Source organism: Anoplopoma fimbria, chromosome 6 (assembly GCF_027596085.1).
Source record: "Anoplopoma fimbria isolate UVic2021 breed Golden Eagle Sablefish chromosome 6, Afim_UVic_2022, whole genome shotgun sequence".
In the NCBI taxonomy this organism is placed as follows: domain Eukaryota; kingdom Metazoa; phylum Chordata; class Actinopteri; order Perciformes; family Anoplopomatidae; genus Anoplopoma; species Anoplopoma fimbria.
In genome coordinates, this window is record NC_072454.1 from 23929326 (window position 1) to 23954626 (window position 25301).

At 41.5% G+C, this 25301-nt stretch overlaps 1 protein-coding gene across 1 annotated transcript; it reads right to left on the minus strand.

The window, feature by feature from the left end:
• Positions 1-1549: 1549 nt before the first annotated feature.
• Positions 1550-23842, minus strand: btaf1 (BTAF1 RNA polymerase II, B-TFIID transcription factor-associated). The gene is made up of 38 exons (XM_054599715.1): positions 23455-23842; positions 21899-22022; positions 21439-21553; positions 19901-20044; positions 18991-19190; positions 18332-18465; positions 17859-17988; positions 17709-17777; positions 17492-17581; positions 17309-17404; positions 16225-16401; positions 15821-15961; positions 15547-15671; positions 14736-14856; positions 14439-14543; positions 14083-14232; positions 13177-13319; positions 12840-13014; positions 12533-12736; positions 11741-12161; positions 10974-11158; positions 10715-10871; positions 10132-10241; positions 9661-9862; positions 9340-9488; positions 9035-9187; positions 8442-8563; positions 7454-7621; positions 7120-7197; positions 6877-7006; positions 6641-6782; positions 6389-6519; positions 5995-6120; positions 5480-5632; positions 4842-5053; positions 4578-4737; positions 3625-3795; positions 1550-2756 (listed from the first exon to the last, which is right to left on the minus strand). The coding sequence occupies exons 1-38, from the start codon at positions 23466-23468 to the stop codon at positions 2616-2618; spliced, it is 5568 nt and encodes a 1855-aa protein (XP_054455690.1). The 5' UTR covers positions 23469-23842; the 3' UTR covers positions 1550-2615.
• Positions 23843-25301: the final 1459 nt, after the last annotated feature.

Here is a 25301-nt window from a genome sequence, read left to right on the forward strand (position 1 = left end):
TATCCAACGCCATACCATCAAGTGTTTATCTCCTGGCCTTTTTTATTTTTGAGTTACTCTTTCACTGAACATTTATACCTTAACAAAGTGTACGTGCAATTGAAAAAGATCATGATTTGGATCACTGCAACCATTTTTATATATTCCTCTCTATAGATATACGTATGTATTTCATGTAACTAGACTTGGGTATTAAACTGTATATTCACTTCTGCTTCATGGGCGTTCTCTGGGTAGGTAAACACTGTCGGTCTCGTCATGCTGTGGTCTCAAAATAGATGAAAAACAAACAAAAAAAAGATTGTTAATGTGCTTTTTTCCCCCAACAAACATCCCATTACTTTTGAAATGTACTTTTAGAATTTGTTTTTTAATCAAGGCATATGTGCTTTTTATTGTCTAGGTTTTTATTTCCTGACTTGAACACTGGTTCTATCTTGACGAGGCTTTTTCGAGATTGTTGACTTGGTCTGAACTTTTTGCAGTAAAAACTGTGATTTGAAAACATGGAGCTCAATGCTGCTAATGCTTACTACTGCTTCAGAGGTTGTAGTTCCCGTCTTCATTTTTCCTTTTTCTGTACTAATAAGCAAATCTTATTAAATGTAGTTGTATGACGCCGTGAAACCTTGTGGTCTTTGGCATGGCATCCTCTCCCTCATCTCTGTCCTCTGTTGTGAGCTTAGAAAAAGAACTGACCAGTACTAACCTCTGCAACTTACTGTCTCTATATTCATACATCTGCCCTTCCAGTATAATGATACATTACACCGATTCAGACAAATCATCAATAGCGATCGGTATTTAACTGAACAATCACCCCCACAAAGTTCATTTAGTTCTGGAGCTCTCCTACCAATCACACAAGCTTCATCAGCAGATGGAATCGGATCAGTTGTCATAGAAACGTAGATGTTACAATTTTTCACTTTAAGAGGTGTAGTTATATTTTTGGGTTCACAACATTTTTTAAGCGTGTCTAATAAAAAAAAATATAAACTTAAGATGCTGAAAAAAAAAATTAATAAAGTTCCTCAAATTGGAACGATGTACGTCACGTGATCGAAGAACGACAAGCTCAGATAAGCTGACTGTAAACCCTGCGTTCTTACATTTTTTTATTTGAAATAATATTTTGAAATCGGATAACTTGACTTTAATTTCTAAACATTCCAAAGCACGTTCATTCAGTTTTCAAAATAAGAAATTTGTTAGTAATCAGTGTTGTTTGACTTCTCGTCCATGTTATAAATCTTCATTATTGACAAAACAATCTCACCACAGACTCCATTTAGTAGCTTCAATAGGTCAAGAATGACCTCAGAAACTCAATTGCAAGGGCAACATGGAATGAAAAACCTCAACCTGCAGCTGAATCTTCTTTGAAAATGTGTTCCTTTGCAGTGTGTGGCTGAAATAAAGCAGTTAATGACCCTAAAATGTGTATGTGACAATACTTTAGGTTCATTCATGTCCTATTAGTATTATTCTTCCTGGATGTACAACCACACCATCTACTGGCCATCTCTGTTCACATGTAAGAAGAAAGAAAAAAAGGATAGCTATGTAGTTCAAAGGTCTGTAGAATTTATTCCAATTCCACCATCATAAACAAAAAGCAGCAATTACAGAAATATGTACAAGTTTTTCTTTTTTTTAAAATACTGGTTAGAAGTTTCAGGTACCAGTTTCAGCCTGGCCCCGTGTTCAGTCTCTCTAACGCTGCTTCGAGCGCAGTGCTTTCCCAGGTCATTGTTACACCACATTTCAACACTAATCGTTTCTTCGCTAAAGCCTCTTGATGACCACGGGTCATGTGACCTGAATCTCCCGTGGGCGAGTAAGAACTAGCACCATCTGGAGGATTGCAGTCATCTTGTCATAGCCCAAACGGCAGCTGATCGCATTAGTCATCACAGGGCTAGAAAACACCACGGCAGCGTGATGACGTCCTGTGGTTTGTCTAGCGAGTTTGTCAGTCTCGCCCCGTTTCCCTTGTTTGTGTCGGTAGGGGAGGCGTGGTCGGGTGTGGCTGGGTATTGCAGTGCTTTTAAGACCTTGTGATGAGGGTAGGGTTGGGTGCGAGTGGTATTGGGGCAGATAGGAGGGAGGTACAGGTGTCTGAAGCGGTTAACACTGGATACTCTGGCAATGTGACGTGGGAGGAGGGCGGCGGGCTGTAAATGTAGCACCTGGTGCCGTTACTATAAAAGCCCACTATAGTTCTGATGCACTGTATGCTTGAGAGACCGCAGCTACTTCACTGTACACAGCGGCGACGATGCTGTAAACCCACGTGGATGATTTTAACATTGGAGGTGTCACAGATGGTACATTGTCTTCATACCATTCTATTCTCGAAAGGGGACTTGTTGTTGCTCTCAACAAGGAATTATGGGATGTCTCATCATTGTTGAAGCAAAAGAAAAATAAAGATTTAGTTCTTGTATTGGCTGTGTTTTAGTTATTGCTCTGGGACATTGGTAACAATAGTAACCTTGTCTAAGTTGTGGGGGGGTTGGCGTGCAGACAATTGCAGTAAAGGGCGACTCTTCAGAGCTCTGACCAGGTCCTGCTCGGCCAGCATGTGGAGGCAGCGTGGGGGTCATTCAGTGCTACTGCAGGGAGTGCATGAAGCTGTCCAGGTTGTACTCCGTGTCGTACTGCTGCTGGTCCCATAACTCCCCCAGGCCGTCCAGCACAGACTTCATGGAGGACTTCCCTGAGGTCGACGACGACTGCTCACCCTTCTCACCCTGAAAAACACAATTCAGTTACGAGACAATTCAGCCAAAACATGGCGATCATTCCACAGGTATAGGTGTATTTTCAGGAATACATAAGCATCAGGTGTTTCTTTCCCTCTAAGCAGAATGAACAACAGTCTGGTACAGTTTTTATCTTAGGATTGAAGAAAAAAAAAAAAAAAAAAAAAAGAAAAAAAAAAAAAAAAAAAGTACAAGCACTACCTGGGTTTAAACCTCAGATGCCTCTCAGCTCCTAACAGATTTAGAATATTTAAAACGGAAGCCTCACTCAGATGCGTGTGAGTAAGCGACTCTGCTCTGCTCTGAATTCTAATGTTTTATTTCTTAAAAGGTGGGATCCTTTCTTCTGACGTCAGCCAAAGCGGGGCACCTCTGCTACAATAAGCCGAGGGCATTAACATGTGATCGTATCTGAATAATGACATCCGATCCTCAGGCTTTTGCATTTACATTTTGGTTAATAAGCACTCGTTATCTCTATTCTGGCCTCATTGTGGTCAGATCTCAGAATGCCAATTAGTGAGGCAGTGCTGGCGGACTTGCCCCTAGTTTAGAGAGGCAATGCCATGGCGTCATTCATTTCTTAATCTCTTTTTTTCTTGCTAGCTGCTAGCTTTTGCCCAGGCTTGCTCCAGCTAGCAGGAAGTGGCAGAGTTAGTTGACTGTTCAACTTGCTATGTGGATTTGTTTCTTATCAATGTTTTCACGAGATAGGGATTGCATTCATACCCGACTGTCAAATAACGACTGAATTCATTTTAAAAAGACATTGTTAAGATCTCAATGTGGGAGATCTGCGATCCCCACCAACATGTTTCTCCCATGTCTCTGTGAGAGAAACACTCTAAGGTCTCACCTTGTCGAGACTGAAGAGGTTGAGGAGCTGGTCTGTGCCCATGCTCTGCAGGCTGGAGTTGTCTTGGCTGATGATGGTGTTGGCGATGCTCATCTTGAACTTCTGCAGACCCATGATCTTCTCCTCCAGTGTGCCCCTTGTGATCAGCCTGTACACGTTCACCACACGTTTCTGCACGATAAGAAACACAATGGGGAATGTATTAAGACGTGTAGGACGGGGCCTCCATGCCAATTTCATTTCACGTTGGCCATTTTGCATCACTGGTTTCACACAAGAGCAGCGGTGTCACACGATCCGAGGCTGTTCAAAAGGACGGAGTTAATAATGCAACAAGGAAACCGATGAACACGTAACATCCTTCTTTGGGAGCCACAGGAGCATCTTGGATTCATTATCATCTTAACGCAGCAGGAATGTATCAAAGCAGATGATCTAAAGCAACTATTCACAACAACAACTGGGCGCCTCAGAGCGCCACCTAGTGGGCCGAGTAGCTACTGCCAAATTGTTAGAATAAATGAAAAAAATGTTTTTGGGTTATTTACAAAAGCTAGTTATGTTTCTATCTAAATGTGCTCAAGATTTCAATAAAAGATGTCAAATTTCAATGCATAATTTCAATGACAAGTAACAAAAAAATATTTTAAACGATAAAACTGACAGCCGTGTGTCAGTAAAAGCTCCAAAGCGTTCAGTGAAGAAATATGACCCTGAATACATTGAATCTGAATTTATAAAAGGGCTGGCAGTTATGAGTGATGAGTAAGCAAAATATTTATTCTGGTCATTACGGCGGACAGTGACAAACACATCACACAGAAGTGGGCCTTAGGCTACAAAATGTTGAGAACCCCAAAGTTAGATGTTTTTGGGATGTGGTCCACACTGTTGACAGGAGCACAGAGCCTGGTTTATGTAGCTGTGTGTGTCCTGTATTCTGCTGGATGTACCTGTCCTATCCTATGGGCACGATCCATGGCCTGAAGGTCCCTCATGGGGTTCCAGTCATGTTCCACAAACACCACGGTATCCGCACCCGTCAGGTTCAGACCTAGACCCCCGACATGGGTGGTCAGCAGAAGCACGTCGATGGATGGGTCATTGTTAAACCTGAGAGTCAGAGAGAAGCAAGTCAGGGGATGAAAATTGGACATTAACAGGTTGAACTAGGAGGAATTCTGAGCCAAAGACACTATAAAAATCAATCCACTGACCTGGAAACGATGGAGTGACGCAGGCCGGCCGGCACGCTGCCGTCCAGCCTCAGGTAGGTGACGCACGGCAGTTTGGGTTTCAGCAGATCGTGTTCCACAATATCCAGCATACTCTTGAGCTGACAGAAAATGAGCACCCGATGCTGGGCCACGACTGCCTCGGTGCCCCCCTCTGATCCTCCACCGCCTCCTAGACCACAGTCCAACAGCAACTGAGAACAGAAAACAGAAAACAAGTCGCAGCCTTAGTATGAGACAGGGTGAAAAGAAAGCAAAAAAAAAGGTTACTGGGAATCAGAGATCAAGACTGATGGTGGCCCATTGTACAGGGGATGACAGAAACCTTCCCTGATAACTCAACATTGTGAACATCCTATCTGTGTTTTAATATGCAGGAGAGCTGGTAGGAGCTAGTTAGCTGTTAACAGCCTGTGGGCAGCACAGTCGTATTTGGCTGTTGCTTTCTCCCTGAATTCCATTCTTATGCAAGCATATTATTTTCATTGAAAAAAAATATAAACATTATTATGGATTATATGAGATGTTTTCCAAACTGTGGCCCACACAAGAAGTCGTCCTGTGGTGCAGTTGATATAGAAATAAAATAAATAAACAAAAAAGACTTCCCTGCACATTACCTGTTTGAGAGCGGAGAGTTTGGGCGCATGCTGAAGGTCCCGCAGGCTGGAGCTTTGACCCGCGAGCTGCTCAGTGATGCGTTTGTACTCGGGATGCTGCGGGGTCAAGACCAAGCTCGGGTGGTTACACAGCTTCCTCAGGTACTGCAGCGCCTGAAAGAATAGAGGTAGATATTACTGCATGGTCATAATACTAAGATATACAGCAGTGTTACCAGTTAATGCTTTGATTCCAAATCACTACACATCTGCTCTGTGAAACAAGATGAAGTCAAAAACAACTGCCGGAAAAAAAGACTTTGGTAATGTTAAATGAGGAAAGAAAAAGTAATTCAAGTCAATTGTTGGACCTCTAGGATACACTTAAGGAATTTTGATGAGTAACATACAGAATGAACATCAGATAGTTAGTTTATATAATGAATATAAAAAAGGTCTTCACAAAGCACCTTAACTATTGTTTAAGAGAAGGTTTGCATTTGAACTTAATAATTATCTAGAAAAAGACTCAGTACTTGGAAGACATGGCCTGTGGCCTTCAGTGTAGGCTTCTCCTCCTCCTCTGCTGTAGCGGTATTAGAGATGCTGTCCTCCACGCTGGCCTTGGCTCGAGACTTTGCAAAGTCTTCATATAACTGAACCTGCAAGTAGTGAGAAAGCAAACCATGTCGTTACACGGAGGTTGGGCCATTATCCAGATGTAGCTCCTGTGAAAACAGTCACGATACGTCTAACCAAGACTTTTGTAAGCACACATTCCATTTGAAAAGCATTAAACTTATATGGCTGGCCAATAATAAAATTGCTAGCTACTTTCAGTCAATAGAAGACTGTAGAAAAAGCATAATATACAAGATCACTACCATAAACAAAAAGCCCATTAGATAGTAGTTGGGGGGACACAAGTACCTGTAGAGGACTCAGGTTGCAGTAATAGTCCTGAATTATTTTAGGAGGAAGGTCCTGGAGGACATCCTCCTTCATCCTCCTCAGAAGGAAGGGTAGCACCTGCCGATGTAGGGCCTCCATCGCCAGGACACCTGAGAGGGAGGAACCGATAATTACCATCGCTAATGTTGTAGTCTTTATAAGAATCATAATAAAGAAAATGGGATGTTCGGAAAAGCAATATTTAGTTAGAAATCTGCAATATTTACACACCTGCCTCCTGTTCCCGTGAGGAACTTTTGGCGTCCCGGCTGGCCAGGATCGGTTTACCGTAGCGAGCGGCAAACTGCCGTTCTGTTCCAAGGAAGCCCGGCATGAGGAAGTCAAACAATGACCAGAGCTCCAGGACATTGTTCTGGAGGACAGACGAGAGTTGAGAATGTTCATCCTCGAAGTGTAGACACATGGGAAAAAGTAAAATTTCAACAGCCACGCAGCTTTGAGCTCACCTGAATGGGCGTTCCTGACAAGATGATTCGGAAGTTGGCAGCCAACTGCTTAATGGCTTTGGAGAGTTTGGTTTTCCCGTTCTTGATGACATGACCCTCATCGAGGATGCAGTAATTAAATTTGATATTCCTTAAAAAAAAAAAAAAAAAAAAGAAACACATTAGGAAAAAAAAGTTCAAGTTGAAAACTGAGCGCCTACATCCAAAACACAAAACAATATTTTAGAGTGAAATGATACGCACCTAAAAAAGTCGATGTCATTCCGTACAACATCGTAAGAGGCTACTACGAGGTTGTGTTTTTTCACTTGGTGCTGCAGCCTGGAAAAGTACATCTTTGTTTAGTTTCAGGAATTTTGTGAGAGGACGTAAAGGATACATTGTATACTGTTATTACAGTTAGCATATAATAATGGATCCAAACAAACATTAAAAGGTGCTTTGTCCTTGTGAACAGATTTTCTGCACTGTACTTATTCAGTTTTGAAAGTCTTAACACCATCAGGAGGAGGACATAAATCATTCTCTGCACACTGGAAGGCTTTTCGCCTTGTTAATAAGTCTGACTAAGCTTTACCGCATTCGTTCTGTAGGAGGCCCAGTGTAGTGCAGTGGGTTGAGGAATTCTTTGGTGCAGAATTTGCCCACTTCGTCCACCCAGTGGCCAGTCAGTGTGGGAGGACACACCACCAGAGAGGGCAGGGGGCTGCTGTCTGCGGCTTTAGTCTTGGCATATTCCTGTACCCTGAATAGACATCAAACACACAGAAGGCTGAGTCAAGTTTATTTACGCTGGACTTCAAACATGGAAGAGAACGAGCGTTGTAAAGAACGAGGATCCAAACTGGGACAAATCACTGTTGATGCTAAAACTGTCAAACCCTGCTTTGTCCATTGTTTCACAGCCCAGCATGTGGCAGGCTCATTGTGGTCATAAATGAATAGCATATTATACAAGACATTTCCATATTCAGCATATTTTATAGAATAAGCTCAACATTTTGAGGGAAATTTACTCTTTTTTTTTTTTTTTCTATGAATCTAGCCAAACTAAACTAAAACTGCTTTTTATTTGTGCTTCAGCTTAAATGAGGCATTTCATCTCACATCAGCTCGTAATTTTTTTTGTGGAAATAGTTCATGTTAAACATGCAGACGACGGACAAGAATTTAGTCTCGAGCAGATATATGGATATTAACTTAAAAGAACAACAAGACAAAGCCAGCTTTAATGACCTTATATTGTGATTAACTCGTTCAATACTTAGTCATTTAGTACTAGTAGTAAATATAGTAGTATATTAATATCTGACATTGATTACATACACCTGCATATAAACAACTGCTTAAAATCGATGAAACATTTGGACTCATATCTACCTATTCAATTATAAACATTCTCTACGGATCTAAAGGCCGTGAAGTTACTAAAGAGGAAATAATTATATGAGTGATAATGTGTCCGAATGGTACACTATATTGTATCGAGTGACAGAGGAGATTAGACAGTGTGCTGATGCTGTAGAGTTAAACTTCAGTAACAGTGATAGTGCCGTTTGGACTACCTGAGGTAGTGATCTCCTGCCAGAATGCAGATGGACTGCAGTGTCTTGCCGAGGCCCATGTCGTCACACAGGATCCCGTGCAGCTTGTATTTGTTCAGGAAGGACAGCCAGTTCACTCCATCCTGCAAGGTGACACAAAGACCCACACTGAAATCTGCACACTGACATAGCAAAAAAGCGGCCTATACATTGGAACTGCAGCTTGTTTGACGGTGATATTTCATTCTGAGTCAGTTAAGGTTGAGGACATGGAGGCAGTGTTTTGACCAATAGAAGTAACAATTTAAATTGGCTTTCTGCACTGCTCAATTATTTAAAAAGAGATGGGTGGCTGGTCTCAGCAGAGCTGCCAAGATTTCTAGAAGGAACCTGCACAAATACACCATCTCCATTTGACTGCTTTAAAGTTACTCTGTCAAGAAAATAATTTGTGGTTAGTGTTTCTGTCTTTTAACAATGCCAGCTTGCAGCATTTAAAGCAAAAATCTCCTGATCAAAGTGAAGAGGCAGCTCAGGCTTAAAATATGTAAAAATTTACTAATTATTTATCTGCTGCTTGAGGTGGTATTGCAGAGACCCTAAAAATGACCCACCTGCTGGTACTTCCTGAGCTCAGCCTTAATGGGAACAGGGATCTTGTAGTTCTCCAATTTTCTACCATCTAGTAGTTGCTCCAGGAAGTGGCGTTCCCTGGCCTTCTGGCGGATCAGGTCAGCTGACATGGCCGGAGGGTCTGGTATACCAGCCTGGAGGACAACAGAGGAAAAAACCTTTAGGAGCAAAGCGCTGGATAACGATAATTGTGTTATAAGTGTAATCACCAGTGAGTGATTTAGTTGGTTTGCAGAGATTCTTAACTTTGCATAAAACAAACGCATTTCTGTTTTTGAGCTCCTACCTCAAGGGGCAACAGGCGGATGAGAGTGGCAAAACACTGTGTGGCCATGAAACGAATGCTATCGCTGGGGTCACTCATACGGCCCAACACCGGGACTACGAGCAGCACAATGTAGGGCACAATGTCCACATCGAGCTGCTCCATGACACCTGGAGACATGATAGTCAAGGACAGTACTGTGGAAAAACACAGCTACAAAAAGGTCAAAGCTTTCATTTACAATTCGTTTTTTAAAATAGCATCACTGCACATCTGTGACGGAAAATGTTTCTACTGTGCCAGCTAAGAAAATTGAATCAAAAGTCACGGTGTGAAGGATACAGGCTAAAGCCTCGATGGCACCCTCCTGTTTGGTGCAGTCTTCGATGGCTGCTAACCAGGGGAGGACACACTCAAGGAAACTGTTCATGGTCTCCAGCATGGCTATCTTACTGAGCACACCCACACAGCGTGCTGCCATGTGACGCACCGCTGTGTACGGGTGCTGCAGGCAGGTGAACAGATGGGGTAGGTGCTCCAACAGCTAGAGGAAGAAAAAAGTATATATAAAATAATTGGCTTGCATTATAATGGCTGGTTTAAGATGCCGTTATGAACTTTTCCTGAAAATCCCTCCTTCCGTTCTAAATACAGTTTCATTAGTTTAAATTAACTTTTTGAAACAGATACTTTGATGGCCAAGAGAGTAGTTCAGCGACAATATTCAACTGTTAAGTCTTCATCTAATGCAATTTGAATCAGTGAGAGGACTTTGGTAAATGGTGGTACATAAGTAGAGTAAAGCAGTCGTACCAAAGGTTTGAGTTCGGCAGCCATGGCCCCAGCCATGACTTCCAGCACTTGTAGAGAGTTGACCAGTTCCTGAGCTGCAGTGTCTCCCCTCTCCAGCTGGACCTGCCTGTCTAGAGCGCACAATAAAACAGAAAAGTGATTCAGAGGACATAGTACTTACAACCTGGACTTCCTGAAACATTGAGTCCTGGACGATACTAAGTGGATTCTCTTTGTGTAATCAAGGGAATTGGTAGACATTTATTAGCCCTTTTGGGAATTCATCATATGCCACATGTCAGATAAATAAACAGATAACAACAGAACACCTCTAAATTATTATAAACCTATAGGCATCTGATATACACAGTAATCTAACCCTACTAATAAATGAGCGTAGATATTTCAGACTTTGATTTAAATCAGAAGCTGTGAATCAGCATGAGACAATTACGTAATTAAACTGAATTTTGCATCCGACATGCTACAAACCAATTTAAGGATAGAAAGTCTACAAGCCAATTGAAATACTTCAACTCTTTAATAAACAGCTGTTACACAATTTCTATGCGTGATCAAATTCTGATCAACCAAATCAACATACCAATGCGTTGATTTTCAGTCACTGCTGTCCTCAGTGGTCCAATTGTGTTCTCCCATAAGTATGGCAGAGACTTGGTGAAGTCTGCGCCGAAGTGCCTGGCAACAGTTGTCAGGGAGAACTCTGCCCCTCGTCTCTGAATAAGAAACGGCTTCTTGCTCTAAAAAGGGAACACATAATATTTTTTAAAAAGGAGGTAAAAACAACCTGTCGTCGTTCTGAACCCAATGTGAGGAGAATGTCCTTCAGCAGCCCTCTGTACCTCATCGTTATCAGTGCAGATTGTGCTGCCAGGAGGAAGCTCTGTGGTGGGGGTTTTCAGGGCTTTAGGGGCTGGCCCCCTCTTACTGGTGATGGCAAACGCTGCCCTTTGGTGGCGGTACAGTGTGATTATGCCTCGGGTTTTGTTGACCAGGTGATGAGTGCAATCTTTCTCCAAACCACTGCCTAAGGGCATGATAAAGGAGTGAAAAATATGGTCAGTAGCATGCAAGCACGCACTTCTTCAGCATTGTGATGGGATTATTGGAGGGATGCTATTGTACTAATACGGAAAAACAAAGACACCCAGTCTTTGTCTCTTCTTCACTTCCCCTTTCCCCTCCTTCTTTTACACTTTACTGATAATTTATCACTTCCTTGTTTTTGACCAATAGGCTTGTACATGTACAGAGAACCACCCTCTCAATGACCCCTGTTCACACCAGGTTTTTTTAAATACATATTGCCATGTAAAACAAATGCATTTCAATTTTGCAAAAACCCAGACAGTGTGCCTTGGATTCTTTTTTTAAGAGCACTTGCATTTTAGAAGACTTTTTGAGACTATATTCCACCCATGCAATGAGCCTTTCATACGCTGGAATGCAAGTACAATACACCATTTAGTGTATTTATGAATCTGTAGAATTTTGAAAACCTGCTGGTAGCTGACACGTTGAGTAAAATTACTAAAAATAACACAAGATAATCCTTTATTAGTCCCGCAGCAGGGAAATTTGCATACCCCCCCGCTTCAGCAACACTTACCTTTGGCATTTTCCTGTGTGGGGGGTACGGGGCAGGCAGATGAGGGGGTGACCGCGGAGTCCACGCAGGCCGAGGCACAGAGGTTTTTAATGATCTTGGGGTTGGGGCACGGCGAGCGGCCGGCACACTGCTGCAGCAGCTTGGCTATAAAAGACGCAGCGTATCCCTGGATGAGGGTGTTCTCCTCCCGCTTGATGGTCTCCATCAGAGGCCTGACCAGTGGGTTGAGCTTCTCGGGAAGCACCTGCAGGTTAATCACTGCGCAGGCCGTGACCATGTGGACGCGCAGATGCAGCTGCTGCCATTCTGTGTTGGTCTCTGTCACCGTCGCTTGGGCCTGCTGTCGTTTACTGTCCAGTGCCTGCCACTGACTGGACTTCACGCTCAGACCCGCTGTTGACTCTGTGAAGATGCCGGTTACCTAGGGAACAAGAGGGGGGGGATGTAAGTGACTGGAAAGGGGGTGATCTGTTACAGAGTGCAACATCCATTGACCTTTGAAGCTGACAATTAAGCTGTCAGGTTAGGAAATAAAGACCTGGACAGAAACCAAATTACAGCTGGAGCATGATGTGGAAAAAAACTGTCATAATAATAGTAGCCATACACCTTGAAATTTCAGCCTTCAGTGTAAACTACAGGTTTGGGGTCTTGTTTTTTTGGGTTGTAGGTACAATGGAGAAAATTTATTTTAAAACCCATTTTAATTTATTCTATAATACTTTAACACTGATTTCAATTTGATCAATGAGAAGGTTTCTGATTAGGTTGCATGTGTGTGGCTGCACCTACCAGTTCATTGGCTTGATCGATAGTGAAAACGCTACAATTGAGGCGGTCTTGCAGGTCTATGTTGGCATCGGCCAGCAGTGCAATGAGCTGCTTGCACTCATTTTGCATGCGTGTGAAGGGGATGGCGATCTCGTCATAGTACAGATGCTCCGACAGAATGGCCAGAAGACGAGGCTGAACCATCGATGACACCACCTGACAATCCTGAAAGAGAGAGATTGAAAAAGTCAATTGCTCATACTACATCCAGGAAACACTTTCAACTTGTAATCCGCAATAACAAACTCTATAGTCTGAACTTTTTCACCTTCTGCATTGCGGCCCACTCGCAAAGCACCAGAGCCACAGCTATGCGCTGCAGGGCAGACTTGGAGTTCAGGTGGAAGAGCAACAGATGGCCTAAAGACTCAGCTGGTCGGATCTCCTGAGATGCAGCATTGAGCTGAGGGTCACAGATACACCTACACAGAGCCCCCAGCAATCTGGTTTACAGAGACACAAAAAGAGAGCAGGGAAGCACTGTCAGAACAAAACTATTCATCTGGCAATCCAGGACTCTTTGTTTCTTGAGAGAAAGTCTCAAGTTCACCTCAAGATCAGGGCTGATAACTTTTTACTTTTCATATGCAACGATCAAAACTCACTTGGCAGCCATGAGGCGAGAACGGACCACTACGTAGTCCCTCGTCAGTGGGTCATCTGTCACCGTCTCGGCACCTGCCATATACTCCTGGACCGTTTCCTTCACCTGAATGGTCCCTTGACGTGCCTTTGACCCAGCCTTATCCTGATGTATAAAGAGAACATTCATTATTAAAGTTATTTGCTTAAAAAATGGACCTAACATATATTTCATGTGGCATTATAAATGTTGCTTTGCACATGGAAAGTTCCAGGCACTAAATTAAAAAAAAATGTCATCTTTTCTGCTACATATATACACACAAATATTATTGCACATACACTATATATTTTGGTGCATGCAAATTTAAAGGGGTTCCCGTTTCTAATTTCATACTCTTATAGAGTTCAGCTCCATTTCTTTAAACAAACTAGCTATTCAGTTGTTGGGTTGAGCATGGGGTCTCTGCTACTTTTCTATTTCCTCCCCCGGACTGTTCAGGTTGCTAAAGCTCCTCCGTCTCAACATACAGACAGACATACAGGCCAGGGCTGTTACCTTCACACTGTCTGCCAGTCAGTCGCCTAGCAACCGCAGCAAGGCTTATCCGTTTTGTGTGATGTCTTAAAGTCACATGCATTATTTGCATGAACTTGTTGATTTAACTCACAACAGAAACGCCCTAGTGTCCCAAGTTATGTCATACTGACGTTATAAAACTGTTTTTTTTTCATTTATTTAAAAATTTTTGATGCCTCAAATGATTTAAATGGTATACATCACATATAGATAATTAGACATTCAAAAAAGCCGAGCTTAAGATTTGTTTTCCTGAATATTAAATGTAAAACATTATTCATTTCACTTGCTAAAATAGCAAGTCTTACTCTTCAGTCTTATCTAGCTATGAATACAAAAAGTATCCAACCTTGCAGCGGGCCTTCACTTCCAGTAGCATGTTGATGTCTATGGGCATGTGTGAGGCCTGCATCATGAGACAGAGCCAGGCTCCCATCCATGGACAGCTGGCTGCCACCACGTACTGCTGTGGGGCCTGAGACAGCAGCTCCATCCACACCTGCCCAGAGACAAACGTTCACAAATCAAGACTAAATCCAAAAAGGTCATCCATATGCAAGAGAAGGAAAGTAAGACTTATCCCCCCAAAAAATAAAAATAAAAATAAATAAGAGATTAGAACTTTATCAACTTGCTTCCAATAATCAAACTTAAACCCTATTAGTCATTTTAGACTGGAGATGATGTGTGGGTGATGCAGCATACCTTTTGAATCAGTTCAAGGATTTCTTCATTGCTCTCCAGTATGCAGGATTGGAAAATGTGCCGCAGCATCTCTTGTAGGATGGGATTGATCCACATTGCACAGCTCTGAAAAGATTAAAAGATAAAACACTGCTCAATTAGGCACAACACAGTCAGAATTATAAAATAAAAAAGCTTTGACTTTAACACTGGCTGTTATGAATAAATACATTAAAATGTAAGCATTTCTGACACTTGGTTGAATCATATATGAGATTTGACAGATATATGAATATCCAACTGCTTAGTCAGCTTTACCTCGTCAGCTTTAGAGAGCAGAGTGAAAAGGGTTTCCAGAGCTGCCCGTCTTACTGATGATATGGTGTGTCTCAAGAACGGCCAAACCCGAGGGACCAGGACTGTTAATGACTGCTGCATGCTGGAGTGGACAGGACACAAGAACGGCCATGCAAGACCATCATTTTAGAGAACAAAAAAAAAGAAACTGAATAAAATATGCCTCATTACAAGGGTATACTCTAAACCTCTGTCTAGACTTTGAGTCAGTGGCCATCTAATTGTGTGTTTGAAGAAAGTTTGCTCAGTGGTGGACGTGCTTTGTCTAGTTGTGTGCCTTTATGTAAATCAAGTTCAAATGAAGTCCAGCCAACCTCTTGGCACACTGCTGATACACCACCAAACACAAAGCCACAGAATAGAAGAAGAGGGGACAATTTGCCTACCTAATGACAATAGACGATCCAGGTCACTATAGTGAGCTTCTTGTTAAAAAGAGTATATGCTAAGGCAATCAAACCCTTAAATGTCGAACTGCATTTAACATGGAACACAATCACATGTATACTAATCTAATGCTTAAGTCAACAGTAACAAAATCTCAAGCCCACCTGCAGGCTTACTGAATACGTTAAGCTGAGCACAGCTTCAAGAACTACTGTTTAAAGAAGATGCTCTGTGGCCACTGAATTTATATATGAATCTGTAGACAAATGCCTTTTTTGTCCAATGGAGCATTAAGAAAATGTACTTTATATTTCTGCTGCAAACAAACAAACAATTAGGATTTTGAGGCATTAGCATTTACTGTGTGAACCTCTGTGAGACTGACCTGCACTGGCGGACCTGCGGGTAGGTGAGTAGCGAGGACAGCAATGTCATGATGCTGTTGGTGGAGGCAGTGAGGTCGTCCAGGTCCAAAAGAGAATCCCATAGCGTGTTCACGATGAAGGGTACCTGAGAGACACCCACAGTATTTCAAAACTAAATTAAGACCCCAAACTGAGGATAATGTGAAAATGAGTTGTTTAGAGGGGACGAGACTGGAAACAAAAACTTTAAGAGACTTTGAGATTATTTAAAAAGGCGCTACTATTTCCTCTGACCTTATTAGGCAGTAGCTGTACCAAGCCATCCACCACCGGGATGAGGGATGCGGCTGCCACGGCCCTGACGTCATCATCTAGGTCCTGTAGGCCTACAGTGATGGCAGGGAGCACCCGGGGCAGTAAGACAGAGATCAGGTCCTGAGACACAAAAGTAACAGGCAGATGTGGATCAACATAAATGAATGCTTGTGAGATCAGAAAGAATAGCCTGTATGTTGACATCTCTCCATAAGGAGCATGTATGTTTCAACACCATAAAAAAAAGAAGCGTTTTGTCCAAACAAATCCTCCCATTACCACAATTTAAATTAATGGACATATGGCAGTCAAAATAGAATACATTGTGGAACCCTGCTACGGGTATTCAACAGCTGGTCATAAACACGCAGAACAGGTGGTACCTGCCGGACAGCCAGGGCATACTTGATCCCGAGCAAGCCGCCATGACGGACCTCCCACTGGTCTTCTTTTAGCAGCTTCAGCAGGACGTCTACTGTCATGGAAACGCCAGTTTCGGTCATGTGGCGTAGGGCCACACCGAGTGTCTGGGCGCACGTCTCCCTGACAGGAGCCACCACCTGGCAAAGGGAGAGGGAAGTGTAGGATGGATAAAAAGACATGAAAATGAAAGAGTTGAATAGCATGAATTTAGCTGGTTAACTAACACTAGTTGGCCAAATATATCTGGATGATGTTGGTGGAGTAAGCCGGTCAGCCACCATTCATATGACATAAAACACTGTTCGATTACACGTGTTTCACTGCAAACTAATTAAACCCTACACAAGGTCAATTTAGTTAGGAGTTCCTCCTCTCAGGTTGAGCTTTCACAAATTGACTAAATAAAAGGTTTCCCACCAATCAAAGAATAAAATTCCTGCAGAAATAGTCACACTTACAAAAAGGAGGAACACAACACGACCACCTAAATACAATCACATGTAATGTCCCTAAATCTACTTTGCTCCCATCAACTCCCCGTTACGGTCATTATTAAGGCAGTAGGTTGTGTTGCATTATACGGGGAGATGTATACTTGTTTCACAAGGAAATGTAACTTACAAATATCCAAGTAGAGGGTTACTGAGTCCTTATCTTTTTAAAAACACATTTCTTCATCTTAAAACTGACTGCTGTAAGGATTAGGGCAAGTCTACAGTGTTGACGAAATGATGAGGAAACGATTTAACACTTAACACAAAAGCCTCTTTACAGTAGGTTATAAATGCAACGCAGCAAACGTGTTATCACACGTAATGTCATAATTACGAGAGGCAAGGTTGAATGCCAAAAAACACTGCCTTAAAACAAATATATTTTGCATACGCAAAAGAAACAATTCCCTTTTCCTTAAATTATTATATCATGAATGGAGGAAATCATGACTGGTTACAACAACAACAGAAGTCAGTCAGCAACTTCTCATCCTCAGAAGTTCTGTTCACTTGACAAAAAAAGAAAAGAAAAGAAAAAAAGAAGACCAACCTCATCAGAAACAAAGTCTCCAAAGCGGTCCAGAGCGAAGACGCAGAGCAGCCGGATGACCAGGTCCTCTATCCACTCCTGATGCTGCCGCAACATCTACATCAAAGCATCGGACGGTTTGTGTCATGTTTAATTCTCACAGACATGTTAAAAACCAAACCTAAGCACAAGATTGAGATATACCTGCTCTGCGGTGCTTCCCACCAGCTTCCCGCCACCAGAACCATGGGACTTGATGATTTCTCTAAGACCTGTGCCTGCACCATGACGAATCTGAAAAATAACCACACACACACAATACTATTTTAGCTCGTCTGTAAATTCATTTTTCACTGGTCACCTTTAACTCAGCCCACAATCTTGTGTTAAACTACAATTTGAACATGCTTTTTGTTTTTACCTCCCATGACGGATTGAAGAGGTCATTGCAGAGCTCCTCACAGAAGCTCTCCAGAGGCCACTCTTGTATCTAAAGACAAAGCAATGAGACCTCAGTTACATCACCAGGACTTGACATCAGTTAGTTATCGCATTGATTTAGATGCCTTACCTCCTCTAACAGACTGGAGTTGTCTGGAACGTTGTCTATTAAGACTTTATTCTCCGTTGCCGGTTGGTCAATGACAACATTTGTGGTTTTCCTTCGTTTCTCTTCAGGTTCCCCCTCAAAACTGTCGTTACTTAAGAGCAGAGAGATTAAAGTGAATCATGTCATCATTGGAAGCAATCAAACTTTACTTATAAAAATAAAGTTCCAAAACTATTAAGATGAAATGGGTCAAAAATAGAAAATATAAATTAAATCTTAAGTATGCTAGGAACAACACATTTGGTTTTATATGACAGAAAAAAAAAAAGAAAAGAAAAAAAGAAAAAAAAAAGAAATAAAGACCCTTCAATATGTATAATTTTGTTAAAGAGCCAGTGTTAGGGTTTCTACTTGGTACTTTCTTTTAGGAGATGGAGAGGGTGTTTGGTAATCAAACCGGACACGTTTCAGGTACACAATATGATTAATTTTACCTCTTTTCATTTGGATCCGTGTCTCTGGATCTTTGTTTGGCCACTAGCTTGGCCATCCTCTTAGCCTTATTCTTCTGACGACTGCTCATGCCTGGCCGGAACTCGGCGTCAATCAAGTCAGCGGCCTGAATGGGCTGAAAAGAAAACGGCAGAAGTGATTATTTATTTCAAGGTTCAACTCAACACATAGATGCATCATCAGACACACCGCAATGTAGACAAGATTGCTGAATGACTCATTTGACAAATTCATTATCTGGCTCAAAGCGCCACAAATCTCCAAATGGTGCATCACTTTAAGAAGTAAATCTAACCTACTCCAAATCAACAGCGCTTCTTCTTGACTATCTGCATTTACTTCCTCATTCACGCACAATTCCTATCTATAATTTAATACTGTGTAGGAATTTCTGCAGAACAGGCAAGCAGTGAATGAAGACCTGTACTCTATACTGTCAGTTCAAGTGCAGCTGCCAATCTATATTAGTGGTATGGTTGACATCTTACACATGGATCAAGGAGAAATATAAAAAAGGTGATTAGCATATTATATAACCACACTGAAATACTGACATTCTCTCACTTAGTGAAGCAAAGGACACAAAGTGCATACTCATGGGTCTGCTGAATCAAAGGTACCAGGTTAAAATGAGACCCACCACGTGGTTGCGGGAGCTGGATCCAGCTGCTGTTTTGCTTCCATGGGCTGTAATCCCACTGGTTGTACAGCTATCGTCCAGGTCCTCATCGTTGAACAGCTCCTCTGTGTCCATGCCGATAGCAGCGCCCATGTCCAGACCCAGCTTCTTCTGAAGGAGCTTTCTTTGGCGGGCCAGACGTTCCTTAGGGTCCATCTCACCTGAGAAAACAAAACAGGACATCAGGGTAAAACTCGAGAGCCTGAAAAATAAGTTAATTGTAGTTGTGTGAAGAGTACTGATTATCAGTATGTGAACATTCTGGAGCTAAATGCAGCTATGAGGCAAACAACATTAGAACTGGGGACACAAATAAAAACAGGAACAGTTTCCTAACAGTCATACGATTTTATGAAGTACTCAATTAGTTGATTTAATTATGGTTGTCAAATTTCTCTTCAAAGACTCACACAAAAGCAACATTTTCAATATTGTGTTGTTTACAAGAGATGTGCTCATAAGTGTCTTGGAAATAAGTCATTCAGTATGAAAAAGCACAAAAAGAACTAATCAACTAAAGAAATCTAAGACCAAAACAATGATTTGTCAACTAAGAGGGGAAAGCCCTGTAAAAGACAGGGATGAGCAGCTTTCCCCATTTAAATTAAATTCAAATTCACAGCCAAGTAGCCCAGTTCACTGTGTGGTATTTGTGTCAGAATCAACCTAGGATATACAAGTGGTGATGTTGTACTCCAGCCTCAGTTAATAATTATTTTTCACAACACTAAAGTGTGGGATTTAAGGGATAGGGAGTTAATTTGGTTCAAAACGTTTTTTTAGAAGTTAAGTCAGAATCCCTTTAGCTTAAAGTCAGACACGCTCAAAAACAAAGCTGCCCAATAGTCGTTAATAAAGAAGCACTACAAACCAGTTTTGTCATCTTGCATCTCAAACTCGGCCCCCGCGGATCCCAGCAGAGAGGCCCCATGTTTCAGTAGGCGAGAGATGTCAAAGTGGTAGAAACTCAACCGGTCACAAGAGGAGTCCTCTGGAGACAAGTCTTCTTTAGACTCTACAAGAAAGAAACAGGAGTCTCAGAACTGCACATTTGTCCCTCCAACTACTTAATGAATCCGAGATCATGTCCACACTAATGCCTTTCATCAAGAGCAGGCTTGTGCAGGCCTGTGTTGTTGTTTTTTTTGAATGGTCTTCATTAACATTATGGACGGATCCATTATGGAGGGATGAGTGGTCATATAAAAAAAAAAATGTAATGCTGTTAGTTACCAAAAAGCCGAGTTGTTACAAAGCCTTGCTTCTGATGCACTCTGAGAACTCCGTTCAACATTTAAAAAATAGAAACTTTTCTCAGTTTGTGATAAAAATAAAACTGATTCAATAAAAGGTCTGAACGTAGCCGCCAGAAATGCTGAGGTAAGCTGTGGTTAACACGTAGCATTTATAAGCCATGATTAACTCACCAATTTATTTATTTTTTGAGCGTTTTTGCCCTTGTGGGACAGTTGACAGGAAATGGGGTAGAGCAGAAGAGAGACGGAGACATTGCGCTGTAACTACTCCGCTACTTAGGCCCTCCAAATCAGCATTTTATAGTCATACAGTCAAGTGAATAACAGAAACAAACATTCACATTTAGTTTTACTAAAATATAATAAGTGTTCAAGGAGAGAACAGCGCAAGGTTTAACCTTGCTGAGACAAAGTGGACTAACTGGGTTTGGTCTAGCCAAAGGTGCATTCTTTCATCACTAGTTCTAACATGATGACTGGAATTCATAATTTTTGGTTTGTCAAACCAAAAAAAAGAGGAGAATGCGTTGACATTTTCCTGATGTTTTTGTAGTCTCCATGTGAACTTTTTTAAAACAGTCATCTGTTATTTTGAGACTATGTTTGACAAAAAAAATGTCCAATGTATAATGTCCAATTATACTAGACCCAGAAGTGTGGAAACCTACAGTAGAGGGTATCTTTTCCAGTTCACAACTAACAGAGGGCATTATGTGTTTGAGCAGCAAAACCTGCACAGTATCAGTTAGCCCTGAATCCAAATTGGCTGCATTTTCTGATAATTTGTAACATTCATTTTACTGTAAAATCTCTTCAACAGCCAGGTTAAAAAAAACCCCCACAAACAAACAAACAAACTGGAATTCCAGTGTTTAATTTGGCACATATGCCTGGGATTAAAAAAGGGATAGTTCGGAATATTTGAAGTGGGGTTGCCAATATCTATTCAAGTGTACGCTACATTTAGAATATTTTCACCACTTTATCTTGCCTTTAGGCAGCCCTTTATGACTGGGAACTGAACCTACTTCAAAGCCACAAGACTGTATTGACAGCAGTAGATTGCTTTGCTCCCATGCTGTAACTGCAACCCAACGTCAAACTATGTGAACAATCCCTTTAGTGTCACTCAAATTTGACAGAAAATGCTCACCTTCTTTAGGCTTGGGCGATGGGTCCCACTCAGGAATATTCCTCACAATGGCCTCTACAGCTTGGCCTGCTGCTATTCGAGTGTCCCAGTTGGGACTCCTTAGGTAGGTCAAGACCTGGTAATTGACAGAAAATACATTTAAATGTAGGCTACTACGTGTAGAATTTAAATGAAAACTGTCTGACCCATAAACCAAAGGATAGAGACAAGTGAAACGGCCAAAACAAAACAGAATCTGTGCCCCTGCTGTTTGCCCCCTTTGTCAAGAAGTTAGGCTTTTTACAGTAACAAGGTAAATCCAGGTGCTAACATGGCACATTCAGCTCAGCAGGAATTACACCGTGGGACATTATCAATATTCCATAAATTTGACTGCAGGGTGAGTCAAAGTCATGTCCAAGTTGACATTATCTTATGGAGGCTGGTGAAATATAGTTTGGACAAAGCTATCAAAACACACCTTTGATAGGAGGTTATTGAGTTCATGTGGGTGGAGCTTGACCACTTCTCCAAGCTGCTGGGCCGCTGCTTTCCTGGTTACTGGTGTTGTTCCGGTGTCAAGCAAGATAAACAAACGATCGAGTCTAAAGACAGGTGACAATAAAAAAACAAAAAAAGGTCAACTGAAACATTACAGACCATGCACAATGCGCAGAATTTAAACAACATGCAGCTTCCTCTTCCCCAATATTTGGTGCTCTAATGTGCAAAGACCAATTCTAAAAGGTCTAAGGAATACATGATCTTAATCGTGTGCATTAATATGACCTTTTTTCATTAAATTCTTAATTTAAAAAAAAGGTTGTTATTTATTTATATAGACACACGTGTATATATATACATACATACATATATATATATATATATATATATATATATATATATATATATATATATATATATATATATATACATATACATATATACATATATATATATATATATATATATACATACATATATATACATACATACACACACACACACATTTATTATATGGAGAAAACCATTATGTATTATTAATTATTTTGCCTATATCGATATAGCAATATCGTGAAATGAGACTAGACATCGTCTTGGATTTTTGATATCATTATCTGGCATAAGTGTATTTTCCTGGTACTAAAATAGCTGCATTACAGTCAAATGATGTTATTATCTTAAGTAACCAGGTTGTCCTGTTATTTCCCTATATCCACTTAGTCATTATATCCACATTACTTGTGATTAATTATCGAAAAAGTGCATTGTTTGAATATTAAGTAAAGGCACTAAAGGTACTAAATATTGTGATATTTGATTTTCCCCATATTGCCCAGCCCTAGTGCATCTTTGCACCAAGGTAACCTGGCTAATGGACCTGGACTTTCCTTGAGGTCATTAGCAGTCTATTAATAAAGTGGAGTGGATTAGTGATGGGTACCACTAATACTTAGACTACAGATGAGTCTGCTTTTCTATGCAGAAGAGGCCCATTGACACCACGTGGAATGATCACAACAGTCACTGACTTATCCATTTCTCTAACATGTTTTTAATGAGTAACCAAACTTTAAGCTCGAAGACAGTTTGCAATCCGACATGCTTGCGTTTTTAAATGTGTGAGTAAACAGTCTCCCTCTTCTAGTTGCCTTTATTAACACAGCTCTACAGGTAGCCTGAAGTGGTGTCTTGTGTTTGCAAACTGGCCTTCCTCACCCAGATGACGTTACAGCGTCATAACGGTGTCTGTCTTAAGGACAGGAGAGGAGGAGGAGGAGGAGGACTGGGAGTTTTTTTAAAAAGTGTGAAATACATTTACAGTGAACATGTGACGTAATTGAGTCATGTACCCGGCCTGCGAACATGTGAGCCCCAATAGTGACTTCAATCACACAATACATTACTCTGTGTTAGCTAGCTGGCTAACCACGCCATTCTTCACCATATCAAAAGCTAACACATATTAGCATGTTAGCTCGCTGGCGTTAATTGGGTTTGGCGATTCGGTAAGATAAAAAAACAATCCAATCTTACCTTGATACAGCCATGCTGGATTATTGTATGGCCTTTCACAACCCGCATTCAACAGGCAACCAGTAATGTGAGAAGTTTTCCCCTCTGCTGTTCAGCGGCTCCAATGCGACAGATAACAGCAGCTAGGTGAAGTCATTAGCTAGCTAGCTAGCTAGTTAGCAGCTACCGCTAGCTAGCCGAGGCCCAGGCTGTGTGCTGCTGAGTTCACACATTCATGGCTACAAAGTTGTCACTCTTGTCCCTTCGGTATCTTCTCCCACGAAATATCGCTGAATACCATACGCATATCAATCTAAAGCTGAAGTTACCCCTCAGAACTCTTCGAGGATAAATGTTTTAACCTAATAAGGTATAAAGAGTTATTTTGAAGCACGCTGAGGGCGACCCAGAAGACTGTTTTTATATGAGGAGCCATCTTGCATTTATTCCTTCCTCCACAGCAGGCGGAGGCTGATTGGCTGGAAGCATCTCGGAGAGCCAATCAGAATGCACGTTAAAAGAGGAAGCGAATGGAAAGAAAAAGGCATAGTGCTCTATGATGTTAGAGACAGTGTTGCATCCTACGTGGCTCTAGTTGATCTAAAACATAACAGAATACCTCTGACTGGTTTGTGTTGTAAATGTATATGCTCATACAGCCTTTATGCAAGCTAGATATAATCAAATTGCCCTTAACTGGATTTGCTCCTAAAATCCAATCATATGATCTGAGTTTGAATGTGTTACATTAATTGTGCATTTTCACTAAATTTCATTTTATTTGCTGACGTTACTTTCAGTTAAAGTTGTCAATGATTCGTGAGCTGACCATGGTCCTGAAAAGCGCCTGTCAGTTTCAAACAGAGGATCCTTTGCCATAGCTCTGCGTTAAGAATAGGAAAGAATAATGTATAATTTATAATGAATAATATCCATCCATTTTCCGTAACCTGCTTATCCAGTTAAGGGTCGCAGGGGTGCTGGAGCCGATCTCAGCTGTCAATGGGCGAAGGCAGGATACACCCTGGACAGGTCGCCAGTCTGTCGCAGGGCTGACATATAGAGACAAACAACCATTCACGCTCACATCCACACCTACGGGCAATTTAGAGTCTTCAATGCACCTAAGCTGCATGTCTTTGGACTGTGGGAGGAAGCCGGAGAACCCGGAGAGAACCCACGCTGACACGGGGAGAACATGCAAACTCCACACAGAAGGTTGTCTGGCCCGGGAAATGAACCCGGGCCCCTCTTGCTGTGAGGCGACAGTGCTAACCACTACACCACCGTGCAGCCCACTGAATAATATCAATAATGAATTATTTGCCAAAAAGTGGCATTCAGCAAAGGTGAATCACGATTAGTGTTTCAGAGAGGCTCGCTAGTTTTTAGGTGACAGTGAGTTGGGAAATAATGCAGACAATTCAGTTGACAACCGTTGTACTGATGGCATCTCATGATACAAGTATTTGCAATATTCAAATCACATATGAAGTTCATTGTACTAGCACTATGACTATAGTGACTGTCTGTTAGTGCACCTATCAGTAACACACAGCTAGCATACGCACACTTTACAAATGTATTTGAAATGGTTTATCAGATCTTATATACTTCCTCTAATACCTTTCACATTTTCCTGTTTGTATGACAAACCCATATGACGCCTCTGTGTGACTGCAGATATGCAATATACCCATTATTTTGATGACATGATATTGCATTTGAATGTATTTGAAAAGCAGTACAAAAATAACACACAACCACATACTCTGAACGGTGATCTTGTCACTTACTAAGCATATGAATATTCACAGTCTACTGATTGCTGTTGTGTGAAGTTTTACCGGATGTTGTTCGTGCTGCTG